The 27,475-nt window shown below is 43.2% G+C and overlaps 1 protein-coding gene across 1 annotated transcript in view; it reads left to right on the top strand.

Moving 5' to 3' along the window:
* SYT12 (synaptotagmin 12) overlaps positions 1-20,689 on the top strand; it is a 68,942-nt gene extending 48,253 nt beyond the window's left edge. Inside the window, exons 6-9 of the mRNA XM_044426116.1 lie at positions 7,928-8,143; positions 9,157-9,277; positions 12,084-12,217; positions 19,517-20,689. Coding sequence (XP_044282051.1) covers positions 7,928-8,143; positions 9,157-9,277; positions 12,084-12,217; positions 19,517-19,690 — 645 coding nt within the window. The 3' untranslated portion in view covers positions 19,691-20,689. The remainder of the gene's footprint in view (positions 1-7,927; positions 8,144-9,156; positions 9,278-12,083; positions 12,218-19,516) is intronic.
* The last annotated feature ends 6,786 nt before the right edge of the window (positions 20,690-27,475 follow it).

Raw genomic sequence — 27,475 nt, forward strand, 5'->3', positions numbered from 1 at the left:
GTTAAAATATATGATCTGGCCAGGACAACTTCTTCTTCCTTCTCTTTTCTCCTCCTATATTCTTTATTTACTTATTTTATACTGCTAATTTTAATTTTATATTATTGTATCTCAGTGTATTTTTTGTATTTTTGTATTTAAGTGGTAATTTATTATGTTCTCTTGTATTTGAATGTATCTTATTGTGTTGTAAGCCACCCCGAGGCTTCGGCAAGGGGCAGCATAGAAATGTTATAATAATAATAATAATAATAATAATAATAATAATAATAATAATAATAATATCATCTCTGCAGCATTTCTCAAAACCCCTTTCAAAGAAGTGGCTTCCTGGTTTTCATTCAGTCTTCTGCAGAAGATACAAACTCTTCAGGCTTTGGCATCAAAATGTGGAGGCAGACAGGGTGCATGTGCAGACCCCCCCCCCCTCCCTTGCCCCCCCAATGTGAGCTCCTCTTCAAAGCCTATCAAGACCCTGACTCGGAAGGAGTCTTCTAGGCACCTTCAGTTGAACATACTTAGAAAACCTCCCAGATCTTCATCCTGAACATGAGGGAAAAAAGCCAGCACAGATGGTGTTGAATGGGCCTCATGGGTCAAGTTTACCTGCCATTTTCCCCTTTAGATAGGGCTTTTTAAACCACTGTAGATCTTTTTGGCCCATCTCTCCCAGTTTCACCTTTCTCTTCTAGTCTTGATTCTTCTGCCTTGTTCTTAGTTTTTTTTGTATTTGTTCTGTTCATTTTTGTTCTTTCTTTACTGACTCCTGCCGCCTTATCAGATCCAGTTTTACTACTTTTTGTTTCATATATCTTTGTGTTCCTTGGTTTCTTCTTATCACCTCCTCCTCCTTGGCTTGGATTCTTGCCATTTCTACAGTGCTAACACTCTTGCCTTACTATTGTTTGACTTCTGTTTTCTGCCCCCTCCCTTTGTCCCCTTTCTCTGCACCATGTGACACCAGGCCATTCCCACCTCTTCCACCTTTGTTAGTGGGCTGGAAGCCCCTGAAAACATTTCTCCTGTGCTGCTGGTCTCTGAACTACCAATTTCCTTTCATTTCCCTTGAGGTCCTGCCTCGTTCTTGGAGTTTGTAAGGGTTTTTATTTTGTGTTTGTTTAGGGTGGTGAGGTTAGTTAAATTGTAAGCAGGACATGTGTTTTTTTCACTTTTCTGTGCAGTGAAGCCTGTGATAAATTATGGATGCTATTATTATGTCTAAAAGCACTCATAAAAGGTTGTGAAGTAACTATTTTGAAACATTAACTTCAGTTGGCTTGTACATAGGGGTGCTGAAGGTAGGGTGTACAACTCTGTGGGGTGCTCCTAGATATGACTTTAATGGTGCAATAGACCTGCCCCTGTCAGGGGACTTTAAATGGGAGTCGAAGGGATGACGCCTTTCATGTGTAAGTCTCCTGCACTGGCTTACATCCCCCATCTTTTTTCTTTCCACAAAAAATAAGAACAAAAATGAGAAGCCAGAGTAGATGCCCAGTGCCTTCTCATTGGTAGCGTGAAGAGCCCTCTGGCTGGAAGCGCCCCGTGTGTCTCTTTAAATGCAGAACAGCCACAGTTCACACACACTTCACAAACAGCACATTTTCCCAGTGCTGTGGCAGGTGGTGTGCTACAGGGTGAGACAAAGGATCAGACTGGATATAGAAAAGATGCCTCTGGTCCTTGATCTCTGCCCTCTGGCAAGATGACCTGCAAAGGTTGTGCTTCAGCACTTAAGGGCGGGAGAGCATGGCTGAAGCGTTTGGGAGAGACTGTGCTGATGGAAGAGGAGACCTGAAGCCAGAGCAGGCAAATGGGTGGCCTGCCATCCCTGAAGGACATGGATGTGGTGGGGGAGCACCTGTTTTACATGCAGCAGCCCTGGGATGGGTAGCTACAGAAGCTTTAGAGCTGGACTTGAAAACTCGTCTCCCTGAGAGCAATGGAAAGCCTTTGCATCAGGAGGTGCTATTTTGGGGTGGGAGTGCACATTGCATGGGCTTCTGGGGGCACTCTCTTTACATACTTCCAACCCACAAGCCTTTTCTCGCGAGGTCTCTACCTTTCAGCCATGTTCAGAAGTTGTGGGATAGGGTGGATTTGATTTAAATCAAATCAATTTAAATCATGATTTAAATCACTAGTCAGTAAGACTAGATTTAAATGGCTTTCTATATAATTTGCACACATGCTTGCCTTACCCATAGGTAGAGGAAGTTCATTAAAATATTCCCGAACTGGATCTCTTTTACAACCTGTGCCCATTATAGGTTTTCTTCTCTAGGGAAGTAATATGATAAACCTCAGGCTATGCACCAAAAGATCCAAAGACTAGGGGAGCATTCTTTTCAAAAGGTTTCACTTTCATTTTTACTGCTTGCCACTCCCTCCTTACATTTCTTGTGCAGATCTATTCCTCTCCCAACAATCTTCTATTCATGGAATTTTTTGAAACTGAGCAGCACTTAAGAGGTAAGGGGTTGATTCTGTGTACATAGATTTGCAAAGGAACAATGGGATTCAGGTCTTTTTCTCAACTCTGTATGTTTCTTTTGTAACATTTTTGGTGTGAAGAAGAGGCACATGATCTCTGCAGACACAAATTCACAGTTTTGAGAACTGTAAACTGTAAAACCAAACATCTGCGATAATGTGTTCAAGACAGAAAAATTGCCCAGTAGTCTTACAGAAATCTGGAATACTATGTCATCATGAATAGATTAATGGAATTCGTTTACCAACAAATATAAACATTGCATGAATATACACAGCCTCATGCTACACGATTAAAAACTAATCCTTATTTCATGAAGAATAACGTAAATGGAGCAATTTGCATGGAATGGTGCAGAAGGGCTTCCGGATAAGGTTTTATCATTAAATATCCCTGCTTCACTAGTCCATGTTTACAGGTGGATATCCAAATGTTGTAACGTTCTACCTGTACCCTTCCCATGTTTCCAAACACTTGCTTCTACCTTTTTTCTTTATCAGAAAAAAGATTCATTAAGTGGGGGAAAGACAGAATAACTGCATTATTGCTGGTTCTCACAGCATGACCCAGAGTGAGTATGGATTGACTGTGGGTTGTTGTTGATATGTTGTGGGGACCCAGCTGTGGTAACAAATCATGTTTTTAACCATGAACAGCCCACCAAGAGAACCCATGTTGTGCCATGAACTTTGGGTTATTTCTGGTTAACAAACCATGGTTTATAATCACACCCAGGTTCACACAACAACACATGGTTCAACAAGCCTCATTCCACTCATCTTCAGCCTAGAGCATGGTTTGTTGTATGATTCTGTCATCTAGTGGGAACTCAATGTCTTTTGATTAATAGCACAAAGAGCCCTCTGTCTGGAAGCACCCAGGATGGTAGGGAGTCTACTTGCACATCACCAAAAAGGCGAACACAAGAGGGCAGTGATTCAGTTTGCATGTGGCAATGTACAAATGCAGATCCAAATCCGGAAATAAAATATGAGTCACCTTGCCATAGTGGGGAAGATGATGGCCTATGGACCTGCTCAGCTCTGCTGCCCAGGTTAATGGCCAGCTTCAAGACCTTCTTAGTATGGGTCTCTGTCTTTAAAATAGATTTGGGCCAGAGAACCCTTCAAACAGGGAATGCCTTCGAATAGAGAACTGTTCTCTTTAAAGTAGAAGACATGGCCACTGTAGTAGAGAGTTGGGACAATTGTCTGAATGTGTAGCTTAAAAGAGGATCCCATGAACGTAGCTGAGAGTGTGGTAGTGCAGAGCCCGTGTCCAGCATGCATTCCTGTCAGTCGGTGGCTCTGCTGCAGACTGGCAAGACAAATCATTCCCTCCCTGTTGATCTTTGCCTGAAATGAACGCTTTTGCTCCAGCAAAGTAGGCGCTCATGAAACGCGGACCCCAGTGCTGATGAGTCCATCACGGGTGATGGCGGTAGGGAAATGGGAAAGGGGCTGGAAGGACTTGCCATGAGCAGACATTGTTTACAGCATTTCCATTCGAATGCTAAAGCGACGGCGTCTTTGAGTTTGCACTGCAGGCTTGATCATTTATTTAGCAAACCTCCCACGCACCCTGGGAATGGGAGACAGAAGCAGACAAGGAGTGAAGGGAAGGGAGGGAAGGAGGTTCACTTGGTACATTTACATACTCAGAGGCAGGCCAAGGAAACTCTCCTCCTTTGTATCTAAATTCGCGGCATGGTGTGCCTCTTATACCAGTTGCAGCGGGCGTACAGAGGGATAGGAGTAACATGCTCCTTTCTGACTAATGATCAGCTCACAAAGGCTGAGGGAAAGTGAGGGAGGGTTTCCTTCTTGGAGCGTAATCTGGTCACACTGTGCTGTGTTTGGCCCAGTCTTTGGTGAAAGGGATCATGACTTTGGATGGCCTTATATTGGACACATTGTATATCACTTCTTTCCTCCAGGGCAGTCATACTGCCATATGTTTTCCCCTTTTTTATCCTCGTAACACCCCTCTGAAGTAAGTTAGGCTGAGGTACAGAGGTTGGCCCTCAATCACACAGCAACCAGAGGAGGGATTTAAACTTGGGTTTCCTTGGTCCTAGTCCAACACTCTAACCACTACATCATTCTGGGCCTGGGTTAGGGTTATGCGCTGGAACAGAAACAGGAATAAAGACAAACGTATCTGTGCATGTTTATTTGCATGTGGTCAGACATGAGAATAGAATGAAAATTATTCCAGATAAGAAGACCAGGCAGCCACAGGGCCTTGATCCATGCTGCTTCTCTTTCTCTTTTTGAACATAAACGCTGGGTAAATCCTGACAATAGTGGATCACAATTGTATATTGATTTTTTCGCATTTATATCCCCATCTTATTTTTCCTTCACAGCTAGCAGCATTGGAGAGGGGGTTGATTTAAACTGAGGAGCCCACTGAGGGGGTAAGCGGTTAATCCCCCTCATCCTAATTCTGTGGCTACAATCCAAACCAACCCCTTCCCATGGCTTCATTCAAGCAAAAAAAAAAAAATCATTTTGTTGGCCCTAAGAGTGTGATTAGTCATTTATTTAAATCTGTATATCTTGTTTTTTTTAATCAAAGATATTGAAGGCAGATACCAATATTTTAAATGCATGTGCACACAAATATGCAAATTAAAATGAAAACTATCACACAGTATCTAAACAGCTAATTAATCAATTAAGCAATAGTACACAGAAACCAAAAGCCAGCAAAAAGAAAAAAGATCGGCAAGGGAAGGAGAGCTTAAGGGTGAACTTATTAAATACTGAACAGCCTCTCACAAACATTCATGGCCTTTTCCTGGAGTTGGAAAAGTGACTGCGCATGGAAGTACACATTGGATTAATGGTGTTGGCATGAACACCATCACCTGGGAGAGAGAACACCAAGCCTCAGTGCCAATACCAGAAGGCCCTGTCTCAGATTCCCTTTAATGCTTTTAAAGGCTATGCATGTGTGTGCAAACCTGTGGCAAAACAGAGCCCTGTTTATGAGTAAGCGCAAAAAACCATTCAGCTGCTGCAGTTTTTCTCAACTGTGCAGATTGCAGGAGATCATGAGCTGTACCTGCCAAAATCCCCACTTCTGGAAGCAAGTTGTTGAGGCAAGATACTGGCCCTTCATGCTTCTGGGCAGCCTGGAAAGAGCTGCTTCCCAGCGACCTTTCCAAAAGCATCCCACACCTTCCCATATCTTAAGGCATATGGAAGGTGACTGGGGACTGGGCCACAGCTATCTCTTTCTCAAATAGGATATTCCTAGGGCAGGGCCCCCTCCCCTCAGCAGCAGAGCTCAGATTTTGCCAGTTTTCTCTGAGTCAGATATATTACGGGGGAACTTTATGCACGTCATTTCAAAATCTCTACCAGGACAATTCCTTTATCGGGTCAAAAGAAAGGCTCAGGCCAAATTGTACGAGCATCCAAGAACTCTGGAGGTATTTGTTCCATGTTTCCTTAACACTCCCAGTCTTCTGAAAACTGTCTTTCTCCTTCCAGAAGATCTCAGCTGCAGTCCCCTTAAGCCTCAAGCATATGTGGCCACCAGTTGGAGAAGATGGGAGTTGGTGCCCTCCAGACGTCTCAGGCTACAAGTTGGGGAAGGCTGTTTGAAAAGTAATAGGATGCATCCCAGGAAAAGAACTCCCCAGGGCGAGCAATATATCCCTTGATGGGCTGAAATCAAGGGATGCAACCCGCCAGCCAGCCTGGAAGTAGAACAAAACAAATGAGACATTAAACATTCATTCATTCATTTGTAAATAAATAAATAAATATTTGTATGCCGTCCGATTACTTGTGTGTCTGGACGGCTTACAGCATAAATAAATTGACAACTCATTCTGGCTGCAAGTTAATAAAAATACAACAGTAAAATTCATTATTAAAACATATTAAAATATTGATTAAATAAAAAGGTCTTAACCTTAATTTCTTTGGGTTCAGCTCTCTCACCTCTATTTTATTGGGCTGTGTGTTTTCTAGGCCTTCACACCTCTAAATGGGACTCTGGCAGAGGCAAAATGTTAAGGCCTCCTCCACCTCAGAGGACCCAAGACTTCTTTTTCCCCATTTCATGGTCCTGATCAGGCTCCCTTCCCTTCTTGAGCTGTCTGCTTGTGCTTTAAAAAAGGGACAGTGGCTCTCCACAAAGCCAGAGCTTGTGATAAACATCAGGCTTGGTGTGATTTGAAGGTGGCAACCTTAGGATGGAAGCTAGTTGGGTGAATGGGTCCAGGCTGTGGCCTCCACAGTATGTGTCTGGCTGTGCCGCAGGCACATTCACTGGCACAAAATCACTAATTCTGGAAGCTGTTGTTGCTTAAGTGGCTAAATCATGGATTGTTTAATGCAAATGCTTTGGAGAATGAGCACAAGGAAAATGCTCTAATCAGCAAAGTGTGCTGATCACATTATTCAAAGAGGAATGCCGGACAGAAGCCAAAGTTAGGGACTTGGTACGGAGAGCAGGCCAGAAACTCCATCCAACCCTTTGACCCCTGGGTTCAGGAAGGCATCCTTCATTATCCTTAAGTGACCACTGCAGTGGTGCTGCTGGAAGCAAGGGGTAGTTAAAAGATGAACTGTCAGTATAGCAGCAGAAATCAGGGGATCAATAAGCAATTAGAAAGTAATTAGCGCCAATCCATAGTATATGAGAAATCCAGAGAGATGGCAATACAGGAAGTGTTCTAGGCATCTAAGACAAATATTTGAGGGAAGCAGATCCTTAACTGGCTTGAATTAAGGCTGACACCAGCCTATTGCTTGCTTTCTTGCTCTCCTGGGATACAGTCATTACATCAGCACTAATGTTGAGTCTTGCTATGGCTACAAAACAGGACTGAGCTTTTTCCCCTCCCCCTCCCTAATTTTCTGGCTTCGTGGCAGTTTCACAAACATAGCTGTGAGGCTGAGGTGCATCATCATGAGACAGAAGGCTTAACTGTCACAGAGGGCTTTGCTAACACATTTCTCAGCACCTTTTGCTTCCAGAAGCCCACCAATTTCTGGAGGAGTTTAGAAGAGAGGACAGACTCTCTTTTCAGAGGACTCTGTGGCTCATTTGAATCATTATCTTGTGTTGTTAACCATGCTGTGTGTGGGGAGAATGTGCAGAGGCCCTAATAACTCTAAGGAGGCACACTTCTTTTGTACCCTGCTGACTTTCTGCCTGTGATTGTCGCTTTTCTTTACTCAGGTCCCTTGTGAGGAATTCTCCACTTGGATGAAAAGGGTCAGTGAGATGGAGTGCCCTTTTTAAGTCATGGTCAGCTTCATTGTGTTCTTCTTCTACAGCTGGCTACTGTTAAAAATACGCTTGTTTTCCTGGACGGGCAAATACCAAGGAGCAGATTAACAAATGCCGTTACTCATAGCATGGATTTTTCAACTGCCATGTTTTAATCACTCTTTCCTTTTGTTGGTGCAGATTCAAAGGAGTGCCTACTCTGTCTTTTTTGATGAGAGGTTTTCTATCCCTTTGGATCCTTCTGCGTTGGAGGAAAACAGCCTGAGATTTTCTGTCTTTGGGATTGATGAGGATGAAAGAAACATCAGTACCGGTGTAGCAGAACTGAAGTTGTCAGATTTGGATCTCTCTATCCGGCCTTTCAACGCCTGGCTATACCTGCAGGACATGAACAAGGTAGGCTTGCTGTCTTGATGTGCCCTTCCCATTAGGCAATCTCCATGTGAGTTTGGGTGTCGTGCAAGGGCAGCATCTTGTTAGTTGTTGGAATCATTACTGGGATTATTGGGATCAATAACTAGATGAGAAGTTAAGTGGGAGCTGCTGCCATGTAAGGCCTCGATGAAGATATGAGATCCCCACAGCTGTCAGAATCGATGAATTCCTTGATTCATCCTTGCCATAAGGAAGTTTGCACACCTTGTTGCTGAAGTTAATCAGGAGAGCTGGGCCTTCTCTCACCTCTCTCGCTTGTCTCTTGGGAAGGGGATATCTTGCATATACTGACAGCCTCTGAAACAGAGAGAGAAGAATGGTATAAAATTCAAGGCAAAGGCCGTTGTTTTTTGGCTTTCCACTTGGAACCAGGAGTGCACAAAGTTTCTAAGTAACTAGCTTTTACCACTACATGTATTCAGTAAACCGCATGTTAACTTTGAAACAGGTTGTTCTGTTCCTCCCTAAGATTCTTCCTTGAATCTGAAGTGAGGTGCCTCAGCTGGACTGGATCCCTGGGATTAATACTATTATTATTACACATGGGAGGGGAGGTAGTGTGGAATTTTCTGCTTCAGACATCAGCATTGGATAGCATTGTGCTTTATTCTCCTTAGAGGTGGGTAGGGAACCCCACTTGCTGCTTTGCAAAAAATCTTGGCCCAGTCCTAGAGGCACATTGCACTGATGGTACGGGGCGTTCTGGACCAAGGGTTGACTCAGGATAAAGCAGCTTCCTTTGTTTCTGTGCTGGGGATGGAAGCGTCTTCAGCTGTGTGAGAACGGCAGAGCTCCAGGTGGCCCACCCAGGTCTTCTGAACATTGTTGTTGGTCCTCCAACTTTATCATACTTACATCAATCACTTTCTAATGTTCCTCACTGCCAGGAGACAAGGAATTCATTTCTACCCTTAGTTCTTTTGCAAGACTAATAGAATAATGAGCAATTGATTGTCTCTTTTTTCTCTCTATAGGCAACTGATTCAGTGGGTGAAATCCTGCTTTCTCTTAGCTATCTACCAACAGCAGAGCGATTAACAGTAGTTGTTGTTAAAGCCAAGAATCTCATCTGGACCAATGGCAAAGTGACGGCAGGTTAGTAAAGAGCCCTCCTTATCTGCCCCAGTGCCAGATAGGATATGCTGATGACATCCAGCTCTACCTCTTGTTCCCATCTAATCCTGGGGAGGCAGTCTCTGTGTTGAATGTGTTGTGTTGTGAGCCGCCCAGAGGTGCTGTGGTACAATTGGGTGGCATACAAATCTTTTAAATAAATGAATGTGTGCTTGAGCTCAATAATTGACTGGATAAGGGCCAATAAACTGAAACTCAGTCTAGACAAGATGGAAGTGCTGTTGGTAGGTGGTTTGTCGAACAGGTTGGAGGGTCATTGCAGTGTCCTGGATGGGGTTGCACCCCCTAAAGTATAGGGTCCACCACTTGGGGTTGCTCCTGGACCCAGGACAATCACTAGAGGCCCAGGTGGGCTCAATAGCCAGGAGTGCCTTCCTTCATCTGTGGCGTATGTATCAGCTCTACCCCTACCTGGACAGACAGAGTCTGGTCATAGTCACAGATGCACTGGTAACATCCAGATTAGGTTACTGCAGTGCGCTTTGTATGGAACTGCCTTTGAAGACTGGTGAATCCAGCTGGTCCAAAATCAGGCCATGCTGTTAGAGGCAAGTGCCAGTTCATAGGCCCATATAACACCAATTCTATATAAGCTACAGTGGTTACCAGTTGAAGCCCGCGGCCAGTCTGAAGTGCTTGCTTTTACATATAAAAGCCCCAAACGTCTTAGGACCTGGCTACATAAACGACTGCCTTTTCCCACATATACCTACCTATCCATTAGGATCAGGGCAGGAGGTCCTTCTGAGAGAGCCATCCTTCAAGGAGACGAGGAGGATGGCAAACAGAAGAAGGACCTTCTTGATGGCTGCCCCTCGTTTGCAGAGAAATTTGCCTGGCACCAACATTATTCTCATATTGGCACCAGGCAAAAACATTCCTCTTCTTCAGATGTTTCAATACTTGTTTTAATAACCGACTTAAATCAATTTGTTAATCTGTTGTTGTTGTCCTGCTCACTTGATACAATTTTAGTGGCCAAGTATTATATTGTTTTGGATTTATATAAGAGGTTTTATTGTTTTTCAGTGGTTTTAATACCTGGAGTATTGATTGTTTACTGTAATAGAGTAAGACAATCCCCCAGCACTAGTGGGTGGCATATAAATCTATAAATAAAGCCCATTGGATTGAGATACAGGAATGTGCTGGTTTTGTCAGACAGTGACACTGATCCTTTACACACATGCCAGTTTATGCAAATTTGAGGAAATGGCAATTGATAGTGTGTTAGAAGGATTTCCAGAAGTATTCCAGAAGTGCTCCTGGCCACTGTAAGATTGCAAGCTACTCTTTGTTAGGCTTTGAGAAGCCCAAACAGTTCCATCATAATTATGGTTAAAAATATACAGGAATGTACACATCACATTAAACTGACAGTATATTGGAGCTTAATTCACAGCACTGAGTGTGCTTTGGACTCAGGCTGTACCATATATAATTAATTAATCAGCTTTCAATAACTGATAGTACATTCAGTTGATTGAAGCATCTGGCATTCAGAATAACCATGTAATATATTCTGAGTAAATGTGATTCACTTCTCATATGACTATATGTTACACTGTCTAAAAAATTGATTTTGAATTGATCAATGCATAACAAATGCTTATATCAACAGCACTGAAATAAAACATTTTGCTTTTTTCTGCAGTTGAGAAGAATTTACAACTAAGGGAAGGTTCTGCTTTATCACTTATGCTGGGCAGTCACATAATCAAAGGGTAGTTAATAAACTTCCATCCACTTATGCTAGTTGCATGTCACCCCATTTACATAATTACTCTGGCCATGTACAGCTTGTCATGATGACACCCCAGAACAGCCCATGGGTTCTGGGTGGTTGGTTATTCATTCCAACCACATCATAACAAGCCACACCCAGGAAGAGCAATTATGTAAATGGGGTGGTAGACACAGGATCCTGTGGCGTATTAACCACTCTGCAATTGTGTGAACCAGTCAGTGAGTAGGGTAATTCCTGGCGACACATTAACTACTACAAAGCTTGTAGTGGAAAGCACAGTGAACAACCTGTTGCTACTGATTTCAGGATGGAATCCATGCCAAACCTTCAACAAGATAAATGTTTTACAAAAAGTGCATAATAATGAGAAACACATGGAAAGAATAAAAGTGTTAATGGCTTTTGCCAGTCCAGTTAGCTATGTTATGCTGTCATTAGTTCTTTCAGTAATGAAAGATTCAGCAAGGGGGAAACAGGGACACAGAATTTCAGGAAGTATTTTTAAGCTTCTCTGGTCCTCTCCAGAGTGTCATCACAGCAGGGCAGTGATCAAATACTCTGGAATGTCCCTCCCTTAGTCCTCACATTTTAGCTACTTAAATAACCCTCAGCAGAATTTGAAAATCTGTAGGAGGTGAGTCTCTTTGATGGGTCTCAGAAGTGATCAATTAGTTTCCAGTTTTAATTAACTATATTGCTCTTGATGGTTATCCAGGCCTTTTAACTGGTATGTTTTTCATTCTATCCCAAGGGCTCTGACTTTAACATTTTATCTAACACTTTAGAACCAGACCTAACAAAAAGATAAACTGCGATTTCACCAGACGGTGCTAAGGAAGGTTCTGTGTGCACTTAGAGAATCCAGCCTGGCAGGGTCTGCACACACAGGGCATTTCAGGGCACTTTACAGGCGGCAGCACTAAAGCAAGATAGTACACAGTTTGCAAGGTAAAGCCAGCAGACAGATAACTGTTTTCCTGGGACCCAATTAAGATCACCCTCTTCTTACCATCCTATCAGATCCTTTTGTCAAAGTGTACTTGCTGCAGGATGGGAGGAAGATCAGCAAGAAGAAGACTGCAATGAAGAGGGGTGACACAAACCCAGTCTTTAACGAGGCCATGATTTTCTCAGTGCCAGCAATTGTCCTTCAGGTAAGAGTCTGCTGGTCCAACGTGGCCTGACGATACCGTGCTCAGCTCAGAGCGTCATCCATGCAAATCATAGTGGTGGTGCACTAGAGCGACGTAGGTTTCGACTGTGATGCAGTGGGGCAGCCGATCCCTCCTGAGGGTTTAAAGAATCCACCCTTGGCCCAGGCCCTGCTGGGATATTGGCATCATGGCTCCTACATGTGCTGGTTGGAAGGTTGTTTTATTTTCAGGATATCCGTTGTTCTGTTGCTACTTTCCTGCCCTTATCTTTAGCCTCAGTGAAGGGTGTATTACAGTAGCAGGGAATGCCTGATGCTTCCCTCAGTACAGCGCTAATTGGAGTAATAGTCCATCGATCTCTGGAAGTCTGCAGATTCCTCTCTGCTGACCTACTAGATCTGAAGCCCAGTGCACCTTGATCCAGGAGACTTTCATACTTAGATACGAATGCATAAACCATTTACATTGAGTCAAGCTATTTTTCCTCTCTACGATAGAGCTTCAGCTCGCACGCTCTCTCTCTGTCTCTCAGCTTTTTATCCCATTGCATTAGCCAATAAGACTCGCTGAGCTATTGGATTGTATAGACATGGGCAGGTAGATAGGTAGATAATAGCCTTCTTTGTTCATATGCCTGACAACAGTTCTAGAATCTCAAGTGGAAGACTTGCCCACCTCTCTTTAGTGGCAAATGCCAGTCCTTGAATCTGGGTGTTTGTACATGCAAAGTATGTGATCTGCCACAGAACTACGCACCCTTCAGCCATTGTCGCTTATGCTGAGCCAGTTACACATGTGCATGGACACAAGATAAATGTTAAGCATGCTGATGCAAAGCTGTCATTGGGGCATATGCTGGGCACACACTGGTAGGGATGGGCTGCCACAAGGCCCCTTGGCTTCAGAACAAGGGGTGCCGCCTAAGTTACTCTGCAGTTTTAAAGACATGAGGGGTTCAGCAGTGTGTTTCTGCCTCACGTGCCGAGTTCAGATATAGCTTTCAGAGAGCAAACTATTTTAGCAGCAGCTGGGGCCAGTTGATAGGATCAGACTGTCTAACTGAGAAATGTGCCAGAAATGCGGAGGAGTTTATGTGATTTTGTTCCAAATACGTCCTAGTTTTATCCCCAAATCTTCCTTAAAAGCTCCATCTATGGGAATTATTTCAGAAGCCATTTCATCTCAAGACCAATTCACCCAGCCATTTTGATGTGTGAGCAACAGCTGTGTCCTCATGCCAAACCGTTTCTGTAAATGCCTGGCTGCTACTGGTCAAATCCATTTTTTGCCAGTCGCCACAAGCCCATATTAAAGGTGGATGCTGACAAATGATTGTGACCTTCTGAAGAATCCAGGCAAGAATATCAGTATACATCAGTATCCCTCTAGAGAAGAACAGGAATACTACATTAATTTCTTACTCCTGCTGACATCGGTAGTTTTTGTTCCTGAACCCTTACGGTTCACAAGTTTCTCTGGATGGGCAACAGATTCTGCCTGCAAGGTTTTTTGGCGTGCAAGGCAGAGACTTGCAAATTAAACTCTGGGAAGGCAAAGCCAGCAAGGGAGATGTAAACAAAATTACTGCATCACCTGGAAGGCCGAGTACATAATTTCATTTGCTTTTCAGTCATTCAAAGGCAACTGTGCTGGAAGCTAATAGAACATCTCTAAAAGAATCATCTTCAAAAAGAGATTATATGGATGAAGTTTTTACTCAGCAGCAGCATGGAGACAAGTAAAAGGATGGGTTACCATAATGACCAAGCAAAGGGCTGCAGCTGTGGCTTATCCATTTCCTTCATTAATCCCAGGGGCTAGGACAAAAGGCTCTGAATTTGTGCTTATGACAATATCTAGGTCCTAGATATGGGAGGAAGAGGGAAAATTTTATTGTATATCAATCTGCAGGTTTCTCAAAGGCTCTTGAGATTTCCTCTGCAAACAAGAGAGAAATTGTTCTGAGCAGATCTAATTGCTGATAGAAGTCACACAGTTCAATTCCTATTGGGGGATTGGAGGACAAAGTTTTTCCAAATGATGGGGCTGCTATTGGAAGTATTATTTTAGAACCTTCCTATGTAACTCTTAAGACCTGAATCGCACATAACCTAAGCTTATTTAAACCACGGGTTGTTTTCTCAGACCTTGGGTTACTTCTTTTCCTACTCCCTGTCTGTATTATAACTGCTTTTGTGCCACTGCAGTACTTGACATGTAAACAGATTGATTTTTTAAAACCATTCTTGGCTCCTTCCTCTGCAGTCTGGTAAAACAATATTTGAGCAACCCACAATGTTGGGTTCACAAAAACAAGAGCCCATGATTCAGTGAACAATGGTTAATTAAACCATGGTTTCTTGTTGCATGTGAACCAAGTTAAAGAGAGTAATACTGCTACAAAACTGGGCTGTTCAAGTTAATGACTAATTATCTTTAACATTCAACTTGGATTTCACAAGCATCACTACAGCCCTGGGAACCCTTTTTCTATTGTGTTACCTCCTTCTGTTCATTGTCTCCCCAAAACTGGTTGAGGGACTGTATATAAGTAGAAGAAAGGAAGGTGCAGCATCTCTAGGCTAACATTTTGGACAGTGATAGAAATAAGAATGGTAGTAGAACATTTAAGAAAAAGGTTAAAAAAAGAAACGAACTATGTAAGACAAGGGTGGGCAACATGTAGCTTCCAGGTGTGAGAGTGTAACTCCCCATCAGCCCTAACTAGCAGATGCATTGGTGAGGGATAATGGGAATTGTAGTCTAAATACTTCTGGAGGGTGACACGTTCTTCATAACTACTCTAAAAAATAGACTGGCACAACTGAATAGCTGAAACTGCTCTGGCATGTACTTGCCACTGTTTATTGCCCCTAAGAAAGCTCCTGTTGCAGCTAGCATAAGAAGCTACGAGGGAGAACAGGACTTTGCACATTCAATAGTAATTTAGGAGAAGGAAGTTTAGCATATGAGTCACACCTCATCTGGAATACTGTGTCTAGTTCTGGGCACCAGGAATTAAGAGACATATATAAAAATTAGAAAGGGTCCAGAGGAGGGCAACAAAAATGATCCAGGGTTTGGAAACACTGCCCTGTGAGGAGAGACTGAGAGATCTGCGCATGTTCACCCTTGAGAAGACTGAGGAGGGACATGGTACCACTCTGTAAGTACCTCAAAGGCTGTCACAAAGACGAAGGTCAAGATCTCTTCTTGCTGATACCAGAGTGTAGGACGTGGAATAATAAATACAAGTTGCAAGAACCCAAATGCAGGCTAAATATCAGGAATAGTTTCCTCGCTGTCAGAGCAATACAACAGTAGAACCAGTTGCTTTGAGAGGTGGTGGGCTCTCCCACACTAGAGACATTGAAAAAGAAACTGGACAGCCACCTGAGTGGGATGGTGTAAGCTGGTGTCCTGAAACAGCAGGGGGTTGAACCCAAAGCCCTTCTTGGCCCCTTCCAACTCTTGGTCCCCTTCCAACTCTCTATGATAATGAGAGTTGAGACAGACGGGGAAAAGTTATATCTGCTGTTAATGGTTTGGGATCCACCCTTTTTTTCTTCTTTTGCATCTGGCCACCCCACTCTGTCTACAAACCTTAGGTTCTAGGGAACAGATCATGCATTCTGGAAAGGTCCAGTTGTCTTTAGTGGCAGTACAGTGAAAGAAAGGCTTAAAATTGCCATCTTGCAGTGCAGTCCTATGCATGTTTAATCTGAAATAAGTCCCACTGAATTTCGGAAACTTTCTTAAGTGTGTTAATAGGAAAAGACGCCAATCCTAGGAAATGGCAGTTTCTTATCCTCAACCCATCACATGTAGATCAGTGTATCACCTAGTCTGTTGCTTTTTGGAGAGCAGACAGCTAGCTGAGCATTTAAATTTCAGCCAGCAGCCTGTTTTTTCCTGTCACTGTGGATGCAACATAAATAGCTGCATATCAAAGGGAGTAGAAAATGAGATATTTTGTTGGCAGATTAACCATGGGTGACATGGGAGAGGGGCCTAAGGCACAGACTCTGGTTGTCTGCATCTCTAACGTTCAAGAGGCCAGATTAGATTCTGGCAGACCTTGTTATACGGTAGGTGAATTTTGGAAATACCTGGTCATTGTTAAGATTTAAATTAAAATTAGCCATGAGCATTTGGTGTACCAACAGCCAAGACTCCTCTGGTTCAGAGTCACATAATCTCAGTGTGCAGCAAAGTTGACACACAGTTGCATCTTTGCGTTTCATATTTTGCTTGCAGCATGCTGCCTTGCTGTACTTGCAGCCTGTTCTCAAACTGCAGGTAATGATGGCAGACTGATACATAAAAGCAAAATTGTTGTCTTTTTAGTTCATTATTGTTATAATTCCATTACATCCAAACCTCTCTTTTCTTCCTCACTCAAGGAGCCCAAGGTTGTTATAAGGGTCTCCTCTTCATGTTATTCTCACACCAACCCTGTGAGGTAGCTTAGGGTGAGAGTCCACATCTGGCCCAAGGTCGCTGAGCTAGTACCATGACTGAGTGGGGACTAGAACCAGATCTCTCGGGTACCGAATCCAACACCCTAACCATTGCATCACAGTGGCTTTCTAAGGTTAGAGCAACCAGGTAAAGTCCAAGATAGGGGGTGGGACATATTTGCATTTTTTCTGTGAATGGACTATACTCCACCTTACCCACCCCAAATAAAACTGTAGCTGTTCTTTTCTCCCTGGGAATAACATAGCTAGAAGAAAAACTGCTGGGATGAAGTGATTTCCAGGAGAGGGGAATTATGGATAGGAGGGGTCCATGGCATCTGCCCATGCTGTGGTTTAAATTGTACCTCCTGCACACTCCTGAACATATTACATCAAAGTGGCACAGCCTAAGTTGCATCCTATCACTGCCCCAGTTGTTTGCTTCCCAGGTTATGCCCTTGTTGCTAGTACTCAAAAGCCCCTCCCATTTCTGCGTTCTTTTTCCTCCTGCTAAAAGTCACCAAGTACTTGTACTGTGCTACTGTTGGACACGCAGCAGTTATCAAAGCAGCATATGAAGTCCAGGGATTGAGCCGTTTTGGTTTTTTTTTCCCAGTCCATATTTTCCCCCATTTCCACTCAGCCATTCCAGAATTCTGGGTAACGACTTCACCATCTCTGTGCCATATCAGATGATTCTGGTAGGATGCCAAGCATGGCTCTTTGATTTTGCTCTTGACGTGACACAAGACTGGAGTACAGAACCTTCAGCTCATGGGGCACCCAAAGCTGGCCTGTTCTGGCTTGTGAGTTTCCTTCAGGGCCTTATGCTTCAAGTTCTGCTTCCTGGAGGAATCCCCTCAGAGGGCAGGTTTGCTGCTAGCATATGGTAATCGTCTTTTGTAGCTCATTTTGCATTGTGTGTTTGTTTGATTTTTGCAACAGTGTAGAACAAAATGAAGAGCAGGACTAGGGCCTAAAGGATGCATAAACACCCTTCTGCATTGTAGAAACCTTCTCCAGTGACTATGCAAATTTGCCTTTGGCTCTTTGGGTCAGGCAGATAAATTTCCTCAAAAAATGTATCTTCCTCTTTCCTGTTTTATCCTTACAACAACTCAGTGAGGAAGGCTAGTCTGGAAGTTTATGAGTGGCCCAAACTCACCCATGGACAAAAGGACTGGAGCCCAAGTCTGCTGAGTCGTAGTGCAACACTCTTAACAATTTGCAGTACGTTATATCTCTCATATAGAGAGAGTGAGCATGCTGACACTTGAGTTCCTGTTCTTTATTCATGTAAAAACTGACCTTTTTTGTTACGTAACAGTACATTTCTAGTCCTCATGGCTGAGTGTAACTTGATTGGGCAGATGTGATGAATACTTCCTTTAAATCCAATGCAGAGATTTAAAAATTCCATTGTCTCTAAGCATTGATGCATCATTAACCCGATCATTATTTGCACCTTTGTGTTTGAATGTTTGGGAATGCCATCACCCTCATTCCCTGCCCTTCTGCTCTATTTCCATTCCTTCCCCTCCTTTATAGTTTCTTCAGTGTACATTGAAGAAAGGACCTATCCTGTGTAGAGGATATGCCCGTTCTTGGGGCAGTTTATAGTCTAAAATTGGACATGGCAGATACAGAGAAAGAAAATGCAGGAAATAGAGTTAACTGCTGACTTAGTTTAGGGTACAGGAGCTTTTAATACAAAATCATACCTTGAAACTAAGATGCTTCAGCTCATGATGGGAAGGGCTGACTAGCTGAAATTCAGTCTATGTTCCACAGTGCTTATACATATTTTTCCAGAGATACTTTTTATTTTGGCCCAGTTGCCTCATATGAGGTCCAACTGAACTGAATTCAGATTAGTTCAGATTGTCACACCTTTCAGTTTGGCACTCATGTTAGGAAAGAGTTGTTTGCAAGTAGCAGCTGCTAGGATGTGCTACAAGGATTCTGGTACCAGTGCAGCAGTTACCTTTTAACCTCTTCAGAAATGGTCTGGTATAAGGGTAAATAGTGAATTATTTAGGATGTGTTCTTGTGGTCATAGGAAGAATTGGAGTTCCATCTCCAACTTCGGCAGAGCACTTTGAGGTCAGAGCTGGGCAAGATCGGCTGCATAAAGTGTTCTGCAGACAAGGGAAGTATGGAGGCATTCCTCATCTCTGCATCCCCCCTGCTTTATCCTGGATGATGGTAATCCTTGAGTTTGAAGGGCTGCAGGCCACCATGTTGGATTGTGCTGCTCAAGTGGTTTATAAAAAGAGATTGCAAGGAGCTCCAAAAGAATCTCTGCAAACTGGGGGAAGAGAGACTTAAAAGACACATGCAATTTAATATCAGCAAGTGTTAAGTGATGTGTGTTCAGCAACAGGTCCTCACGTTGTGTATATGCTGATGCAGCTTCTGCTGCCAGTGGCTGATCAGGAAAGAGTAGTTGCTTTAGCATCCTATTGAACAACATCCTGTAGGTCAGTCATACCACCAGCGAAGTCATACATACAAAGCCATACATACCAAAAGGAAGAGAATGGAATTTACAGAGAGAGTCAAAGACATTGGGCTCCATCTTGCTCCCCAAATATAAGACTAAACTTCAAGCTACAAATTATACCACTGTACAGGTGGTCCCCAGATTACAGACAAGTTCCATTCCTGAGAACATCCTTAAGTTGGATTTGTATGCAAGTTGGATCATGTTCGTAACTTGGGGACTACCTTTATCTTAAAGCAATCTCTTGAGTTGGTGGTATTCTCATATTCAAGGTAACAAAGTTCCAAGTGCGAATGTCTGGGGAATTGTTGTTAATACTCACTTGTGTCCTTACAGGAATTATCCCTTCGGGTGACGGTTGCAGAATGTTGTGAAGATGGAAGAGCTGAAAACATTGGCCATGTTGTCATAGGCCCGGCTGCTGGTGGCATGGGCATCACACACTGGAACCAGATGCTGGCCACCTTGAGGAAGCCTGTGTCCATGTGGCATCCACTCCGGCGAAGCTAAGGCCATGCTTGCTCCTCACTGTGAATAATCCAGCACGGTGCCTAAACTCTTCTATCAGGCAGATGTTATTGGCAAAAGAAGTTAAAGAGCAAAAACTATTTTTGCCAAGTAATCTTCATAAATCAGAATACAGCAACAGGAAAAGGAAAAGAAAAAAGACCAGTCGCCAAATGAGACCACATAAGCCTTGGGGAAGCTTCAGAACTGAAAGCATAAGACCCGAAGCCATCTGAGTACAAAAGCATGCCCTGCAGTAGCTTGTGGACCAATGGAGTGGTCTTTTGGCTCCATCATTGTAACATCACCAGCTTGGAGAACCAATTGTTATGAATTTATTTTGTATTACGTTTTGCAGTTCTGTGTATTGGAGGGGAAAGCTTGTGGCGTATCACTCACTTTGAAAAGATCTTGTTTTGAATTAGGTATGGTTGGAGTCACCATTTTCTATCTCAGTCTTTGTTGTGCTTATTGGAAAGCATATTCACTTCAGAGGAACGTGATATTACAGGATATGACATCCAAAGAAATATACACAATATCACAACCTCTTGTGATCATAGATACATGTATCTCCATCATAGTATAGATTATGGAACAGTAGCCATAATCCTCCAGCAAAGACAGCCAGGAGGCCAACATAGGGCACAATGCTATGTATGTTTTGACAGAAAAATGTCTTATAACATCCATGACTGGCTAGAGAATGTTTGGAATTGTAAGACTTTTTTTGCCTCAACATAGATAGAACGGAACCCTTAAGTTATTACTATTTTTTGGTTGAATGAACTTTTACAGGCATTTTAGTTACCTACATAAAGTGGACCAGTTGCTTGCATTTGATGAAATCAGCTGTTACTACAGAGGCTCATGCTACAACAGATTAGTCATGAAGGTGTTTTATTCATCATGTAGCATTTATGTGTTCACAGTATTGTTACTCTGCTCCTCAATCAGCAGCTGTTGCAGCAGGTTAAAATTAATAAAAGGAGGTCATCCCTGCCTACTGGTTTGCAGTCTAAAAGATGTGATGTACAAGGAAAAAGGAATGGTAAGAGAAGAGGGAAAGTAAGGGTACAAACTAATCACAAAAGCCACACATCCTCTTCCAAGCATTGTCAAGACTACAGTGTGTAATTCTATTTAAACTGATGCCCTGATGGTTTTGCTGCTATTTAGGCTGCAATGTACTGTGCCAGTTTACCTGGGAGTAAGCAGTAGTAAACTCAGTGGAATTTTCTTCTGAGTAGACAGATACAGGATTGCACAACCCAAAGCACCTGCGAATCTTGCCTTTAGAGACTGTGCAGGAGTGAGTACTCAGTTTGTAGATCCAGGACATGAATCGTCTGGCACCAGAAGCAACCGGGGATGCAGGACATAGTGTGTGGCTTGGATGCCTGTGTGAAATGCAAAAAGGGTTCCTCCTTAGGGTGGTGAAGGTGGTTTTCAATTCCAGGCCTCAAATATTTGCAACAACGATTACAAAACAAAATGCTAGTCAACTTTCCCTCCCCCCTTCCTAATGCCTTCCTAATTTAGATAGGGCCTTCCATGAGTTTGCTTATTATTAATTCACTGTGTATGTTCCATAACTTGGTATCTGCAGAGTACTCAGCCTTTATCAGAAGCAAAACATCAACAGGAATGAACAAAAGGAAATACTTGATGGCTGCTTCCCATTTTGATTTAGGGGGAGCAAATTTGTTTTTTGTTGTGGTGATGAAGGCTTTAGACCACCTTTGCATCTACAGAAGTGGCTTCTTGGCTTGGCTGTGCACATTTAAAGAAACAAAATAGAAAACTTAAGATTCTTTTTCTTACTTTTAGAAGTAATCCTCTAACAATGCAAGCAATATATGCCTACCAAGAATTAAACCGGAGTGTTAGAATGTGTTGATTTCAACCCCGCAAGAGCATAAACACTGCTATTAAAACAGTGATTTTATGTTAAATTCTAAAATCCATATAGTACAAACAGAGATAGGAGGAAAGGGGAGCCTGACTGGCCTTCTCGCCCCCCCACCCCCATTTGAGGTGGCCTAATTAGAACCCAGTGACTTGGACTAATTAAGCTGTTACAGTATATGGACTTTGGATTCTTTATATATGGGCAACATGGCTGGGTTTGGGTTTTGTTTTGGGGTTTTTTTTTTTCCTTTGGTCTACTTGCAATTCAGAATTTTTCAAGAAAACATTACTTTGTCTCCTGAACCTTGACAAACTCCATTTATTGCTTTGCAGAGACTTTTTTTTGCATTGATTGGAAGCGAAAGCATTATCCACTCTGTTTCATAAAGCTAACCAGTTTCTTTTAATCTTCCTTCCGCACAAGCAAATACCACAGTGGGGCTAGCTGTAGCATCTGGGCAGAATGAGGAACATCTGGATTCGCTGGGCTTGCATGTCCCTGGTGTTCTTTTAAGTATGGCAATTTCTGTGTTCACTCCCACCAAGTGAAAGCTTTCCTGAATGCCAAGAAGGGCGGGAATGGGGGTGACAAAGTTTCCTGTGAATTTAGTTTGACTTGAGTGAGTTCAGCATGACATTTGATGAACTGGTGCTCACCATTTCACTTCCATGATACTTTGCCTATTGAAGTAAAAAAGCATCACAATGGAACAATTTAAATCAGATTAAGAAAACAGTAGAAAGGGTCAGACATAAGCATCACAGCAGGGTGGAAAGTGATAGCAGCTTAAAACTCCATTGAGCGGGATGCTTTGAAGGGCCTGGGAAACCAAGACACACCAGTCGCTGCCAGAGGAGGGCATAAAGAAGGGCATCGCTAACCAAGAGGCCTTTTCACCGGCTCTTCCGGCCTGCATTTGGAGGAATGGGGCACCTGCAGACCAGTCTTGGCTGCCATGCGCAGCAGGCATGAGCAGGAGTCGTGCTTCTGTACAGGACCCTCTCCCAATCTGGGGAACTAGATGTGCTGGAATACAATTCCCATCATTCCCAACTGGCATGGGTGAAGATGAGAGTCACAGTTCAGCACAGGGCACCTGGAGAAAGCTGAGGGATGGGGGGGGGGGACCACTCTCACAGGAGAGCTGAAAGGAGCCTAGAAGGCCATCAAATCCAAGCCCCTGCTCAGGGCAGGACTCCAAGTGAAAGCATCCCTGAGATGAGATGGCTGCCCAGCTGCCTCTCGAATGTCTCCAGCACTGCATTCAAAATCAGGCTCAGTCCGTGGCAGTTAGTTTTGTTCCGCCACTCTGAAGCAGAACCATCTGTTTTTTCAGTGCCTTCCTTTGCAGAGCTTGTCTTCCTCAGAGCTGTGACAGAGAGGAAGGCTGCCTTCCTATCTCCCCACCCTCAACACCTTTCTGGGGTGTGTGTAGGCATTGACAAGAAAATCACCACTGCCTTGGGATGCCTAGCTTTGAGTGACAAAGCAGTTGTGTGGAAGGCTGGATACATTTGTCAATCATTCTCATTTCTGGGCCTTGCGCTAAGCATCACATCTAAACATGGCCTAACCCCCCCCCCCCCCCCCCCCCCCCAGGATGAGTTGAATTAGGAACATTGTAGATTGGTGCAGAATTGTAGTCCTCACAATAGACTTTCTGTGCAGCGCCTCCCCAACATGGTTTCCTTTCTCAAGTCTAACTCTTCCTTGCTGTCAAACTGAGAGCCTTCCCTTTAAACCTTGCTCCATAAACTAGTTTGTTCCCTTCAGCCCATAGAAAGAGGATGGGACCCAGTCTCATCCAAACCAAGTGGGGCGGTGGATGGGTGCTATTGTTTGACAGGCAAGTGGGGCACTGCACCGTAGATTTGAATATTTAGAGGTAATGTAATTGAAATTTAGTTATATCATCAGTGTTATATGTTGCACCTTCTGAGAGTAATAATAAAGATTTTTTAACAACTTAAAAGCCAGGCTCAGGTTATTCAATTCACAGCTTTCACAGAGATCTCTTAAGTACACTCCCTCATAATAAACAGTGAAATGTTATGGGAAAGATACCTGCATAATGTACAGATGAACTACTTAATTGCATGGGGATTGGTCGGCTGTGCTTGCTGTTGGCAGAATGGAACTGATGATGTGAAACCATATGAATGTGTTCTTCCACCACACTGCTTCCAAACTAACAGTTCAGTCACTTTCACTCCCGATTCTCCATTCCCAGTTCTAAGGAAAAATTTCCATACATCTCATTTCTTTATGTTAAATGATGTGCAATAAACCATTTCTTAATTATTCTACTTAAAACTGGCAAGTTGGCTGGAATATCCCTTAGTGTCTAAAATAGCAAAGCAAATTTATGCAGGTATCAAAAGTTAGATGTGTTTTGCCTGCCCAATATGAATTACGCTGTGGCTGCTGCCACTCCTGTGCATGGCTCACAGCGTGCACCCTGTAAGCCCTACAAGGGGGGGTCTTTCACTCCATTCCACTGAGGTGGGACTGCCTTCCAGCAGGGGAGAAGAGGCAGATACACTACTGTCCTTCAGTCTATTAATTTCCCAGGACCTCAAACTCTTTGGGTTGTAAAGCTAAAGGTTAGTGCAGGCTTTAGCCACAATCTTGCTTCAGTAAAACCAACCAACCAACAAAAATATGGAGGTGCAGTGCCCTGGAGTCACTTTGGCATGTGTGCAAAGTTTTATGTGTCTGCCTTTCACAAGTCTTCATGTTACAGTGCTGATAGACAAACAGGAATGCAGCTTTTTCATTACAGACCACAGGTTAGAATAACAGTTGCTTTGAACAGGTTCTCCTACAAGCATAACTTGCATCAGATGATCTTGGCCTGCTCGAATCGCTGTTTCATTCAACAGTCAAGGTGTTCTTCTGGCTTAGGCAGAGAGCTGGTCTTTCTGTGCAAGGCCATAAGGAAGTGAAATAAGAGCAGCAAAGGTGAACAATCTATGCCCACTTGCTGAGACTGGTTAGTGATGAGGCTGAAAAAGCCCAGCAAAGTTTGTCAAGATAAGAGGCATTTTGCATTATCCCAACTAAGATAAAGAATAAAAGATACAAATAAAAGAATAAAGAATAAAAATAACTGATATTTAAAACATGGAAATGCTATAGTATTGAAATTTTCAGATAACACGACCACAAAGTAGACTGGTATTAAATCCTTATTGTGGCACTTAAGTTATTAATACAGGGTGAAAAGGGGACTGTAACTGGCCGCCCTCACCTGGCTGACTGGGGCATGATGGAAGTTGTGGGACTTTTTTTACCTAAACAAGCATAGGGTTATGCTTTTAGTGGCATTTCTACACTAAAACAAACCAAGGGCTGGAGGTGGGAGAGCAACAACATTCAAATGAAAATTCAATAAAATGAATATACATGAGCAAGTTTGAGGACTGACGTCAGAAATAATATTTGTGCTTACCTTTTTAAACCCTTTAAACATGAAAAGCTGTTCAGTGTGCCATTTCTCTGGAAAAAAATATAGAGTCTCCAGGACGGGGAAGTTTATTATTATTATTATTATTATTTTGCATTTACAACTCAGCTTTTTTCCTCTTGTGAGGAGTCCAAGGCAGCTTTCATAGCTTCATTTAATCCTCACACGGTATGCAACTGTGAGACAGATAGCTGGAACACCTCCATGCCTTTACAGCAGACTTTTCCAATGTGGTGCTCCTTGGCCGTATTAAGACTCCAATGCTCATCCTCCTCTGTCAAGATGGCATCAGAAGAAAGCTGCTTTCTAGTGTGATCTTGGCTATGGAAGGCAAAATAAGGAGCATGTTCTCAGCTGTTCTTAAGGATTAGGATGGAATGTCAGGAAGGATGGACTAAGGTAAATGGGACAGAGGAAGGAAGGAAAGGCACAAACTACAAGGAAATGGATAGAAAAAAACCTCCATATGGGCAGAAAGAAGACTTTGCTGTTATTAGACCCGGTGCATTTCTCGCTAGCCTCTTCCTCAGGGACACTCAAGCTAGCATTCTAGGGAGAACCTACCAAGGCGCAAAAGGCCTACTACTAAGGCATGCAGGGGTTTGGGGCATTAATGTCAGCATCTTGAAATGTATAAATTTTTACTGATTTTGTTATATTTATATTCCACCTTTTTCTCTGCAAGGAACCCAAGTCAGCTTGCATAACCTTCCTCCTCTTCATTTTATCCTCACAACATCCCTGTGAGGTGGGTTAGGCTGAGAGTCAGTGACTGGCCCAAATTCAGCAGAGAACTTCATGGCCAAGTGGGGGTTAGAACCCAGCACACCCAGGTCCCAGTCCAGCACTCTGACCACTATGTACTACTGCCTTTCATGTTTTGTAATACATACATTTATGTATGACTTTGTAAATTTTCTTTCCTCACTATACACCTCCATGGCAGTTTACAGTAATTATGCCTGAAACAGATAGATACTGGAGGTGGTGCCAAAGAGCTGGACTAAACTGTTTTTGGCTACCCATGATTGTCTTTGCACCTGGATTTCCCTTTCTAAGCCAGGCATTACCAGTGTCCCTCATGCAGATCAAATGTCTACAATCCAGACCCAAGTCAGTGGGAATACTCAGTACAAACCCTAGACCCAGCCTGGGCAAAACTGGCCACAACTTTCTCGCAAGATGGAGTGGGGAAAAGCACTCACAGCCACCATGTGCCACAATCAGACCTTCTCAAGACATGACCTTATGCAGGCTGAGAGAAAAAAAAGTCCTATAGCTTCCTGGCAGTTAGAAGAGCTTAAGTGGGACAACTGAGACACACTCCATTGTGACCCCAAATACCTGCCCACAAGCCATGTTGCCTACCCTTGGCCTTGATCATCTCAATCTTACCAGGCTTTGACCTGAGTGACCACTATTCAGTCCCCTACCATGGCCAGACCCTTGTGTGAGTGCTCCAGGGCCAGGGTGCCATGAGAGGGCCTGCTTTGCCTGCAGAAGTGCCCGGGTTCAGTTGCCCATCGCTCCAGATAGGGCTGGAAAAGCTCCTTCCCCAAATCCTGGAGAGCTGCTGCCAGTCTGTGTTGACCGTATTGGACTAAATGGACCCATGGCCTGACTCAGTATGAGGCAGCTTCCTATGCTCCTATCAAAATAGAGCTACGTTCCATCATCATACTAAAGATCACCTTTGCCTTAAAATGTACATTCACCATCTTCTGTCTTTTATTAACTTTGGGGATGAATAAAAATCTGAACTTGCAAAAGCAGTTTTCACTGCAAGCCTTGATGACTGTAATTACATTTGTACCTTGAGTGTTTGATAGTCTAATACGCCAAATTGTGCTGGAATTTTTACAATCCCTGTGCTCCTACAGGGTAGCCCAATGAGAGAGGTGAGTGTGTTTGTCAGTGACTTTGTAATGGAAAGTGGATGTACCATCACTCCGTTCTGTAATGTGTGTATTATTCATCCAGGTGTAACTCGTTTGCTGAAGTTCTGTGCATCATATCTCTTCACTTTATATTCGTACCTGTTACGACACTGTGTGCATCTGCAACTTGTTTACATCAGACACACAATTACCAAGGCATTATGTTTTATTTTGGGGGAAGACCCTCCTCTGCCTCCAGATATACACATAACTGAGGCTGCAGGGATGTGCAAAACATAAAAAAGGGCAGGGAAGAACCTCTTGAAAATGCATCTCTATAAATGGTTGGCAAAAATATGTAAGCATGTTCAAAGTTAGCCTAGGCTGCCATGATTCTGGGCAGACATCCTTGGATAAAAAGCCCATGAATACTGGGACTGGGAAAATGGTACACAGTTTGGCATTAAATTAATAGCTATTAATTTCAATATTGATTCCAATATTAATTTTAATGGAACCCCCCATGCACACAC

This window comes from Varanus komodoensis, unplaced genomic scaffold, assembly GCF_004798865.1.
Source record: "Varanus komodoensis strain SLA01 unplaced genomic scaffold, ASM479886v1 scaffold16, whole genome shotgun sequence".
NCBI lineage: Eukaryota > Metazoa > Chordata > Lepidosauria > Squamata > Varanidae > Varanus > Varanus komodoensis.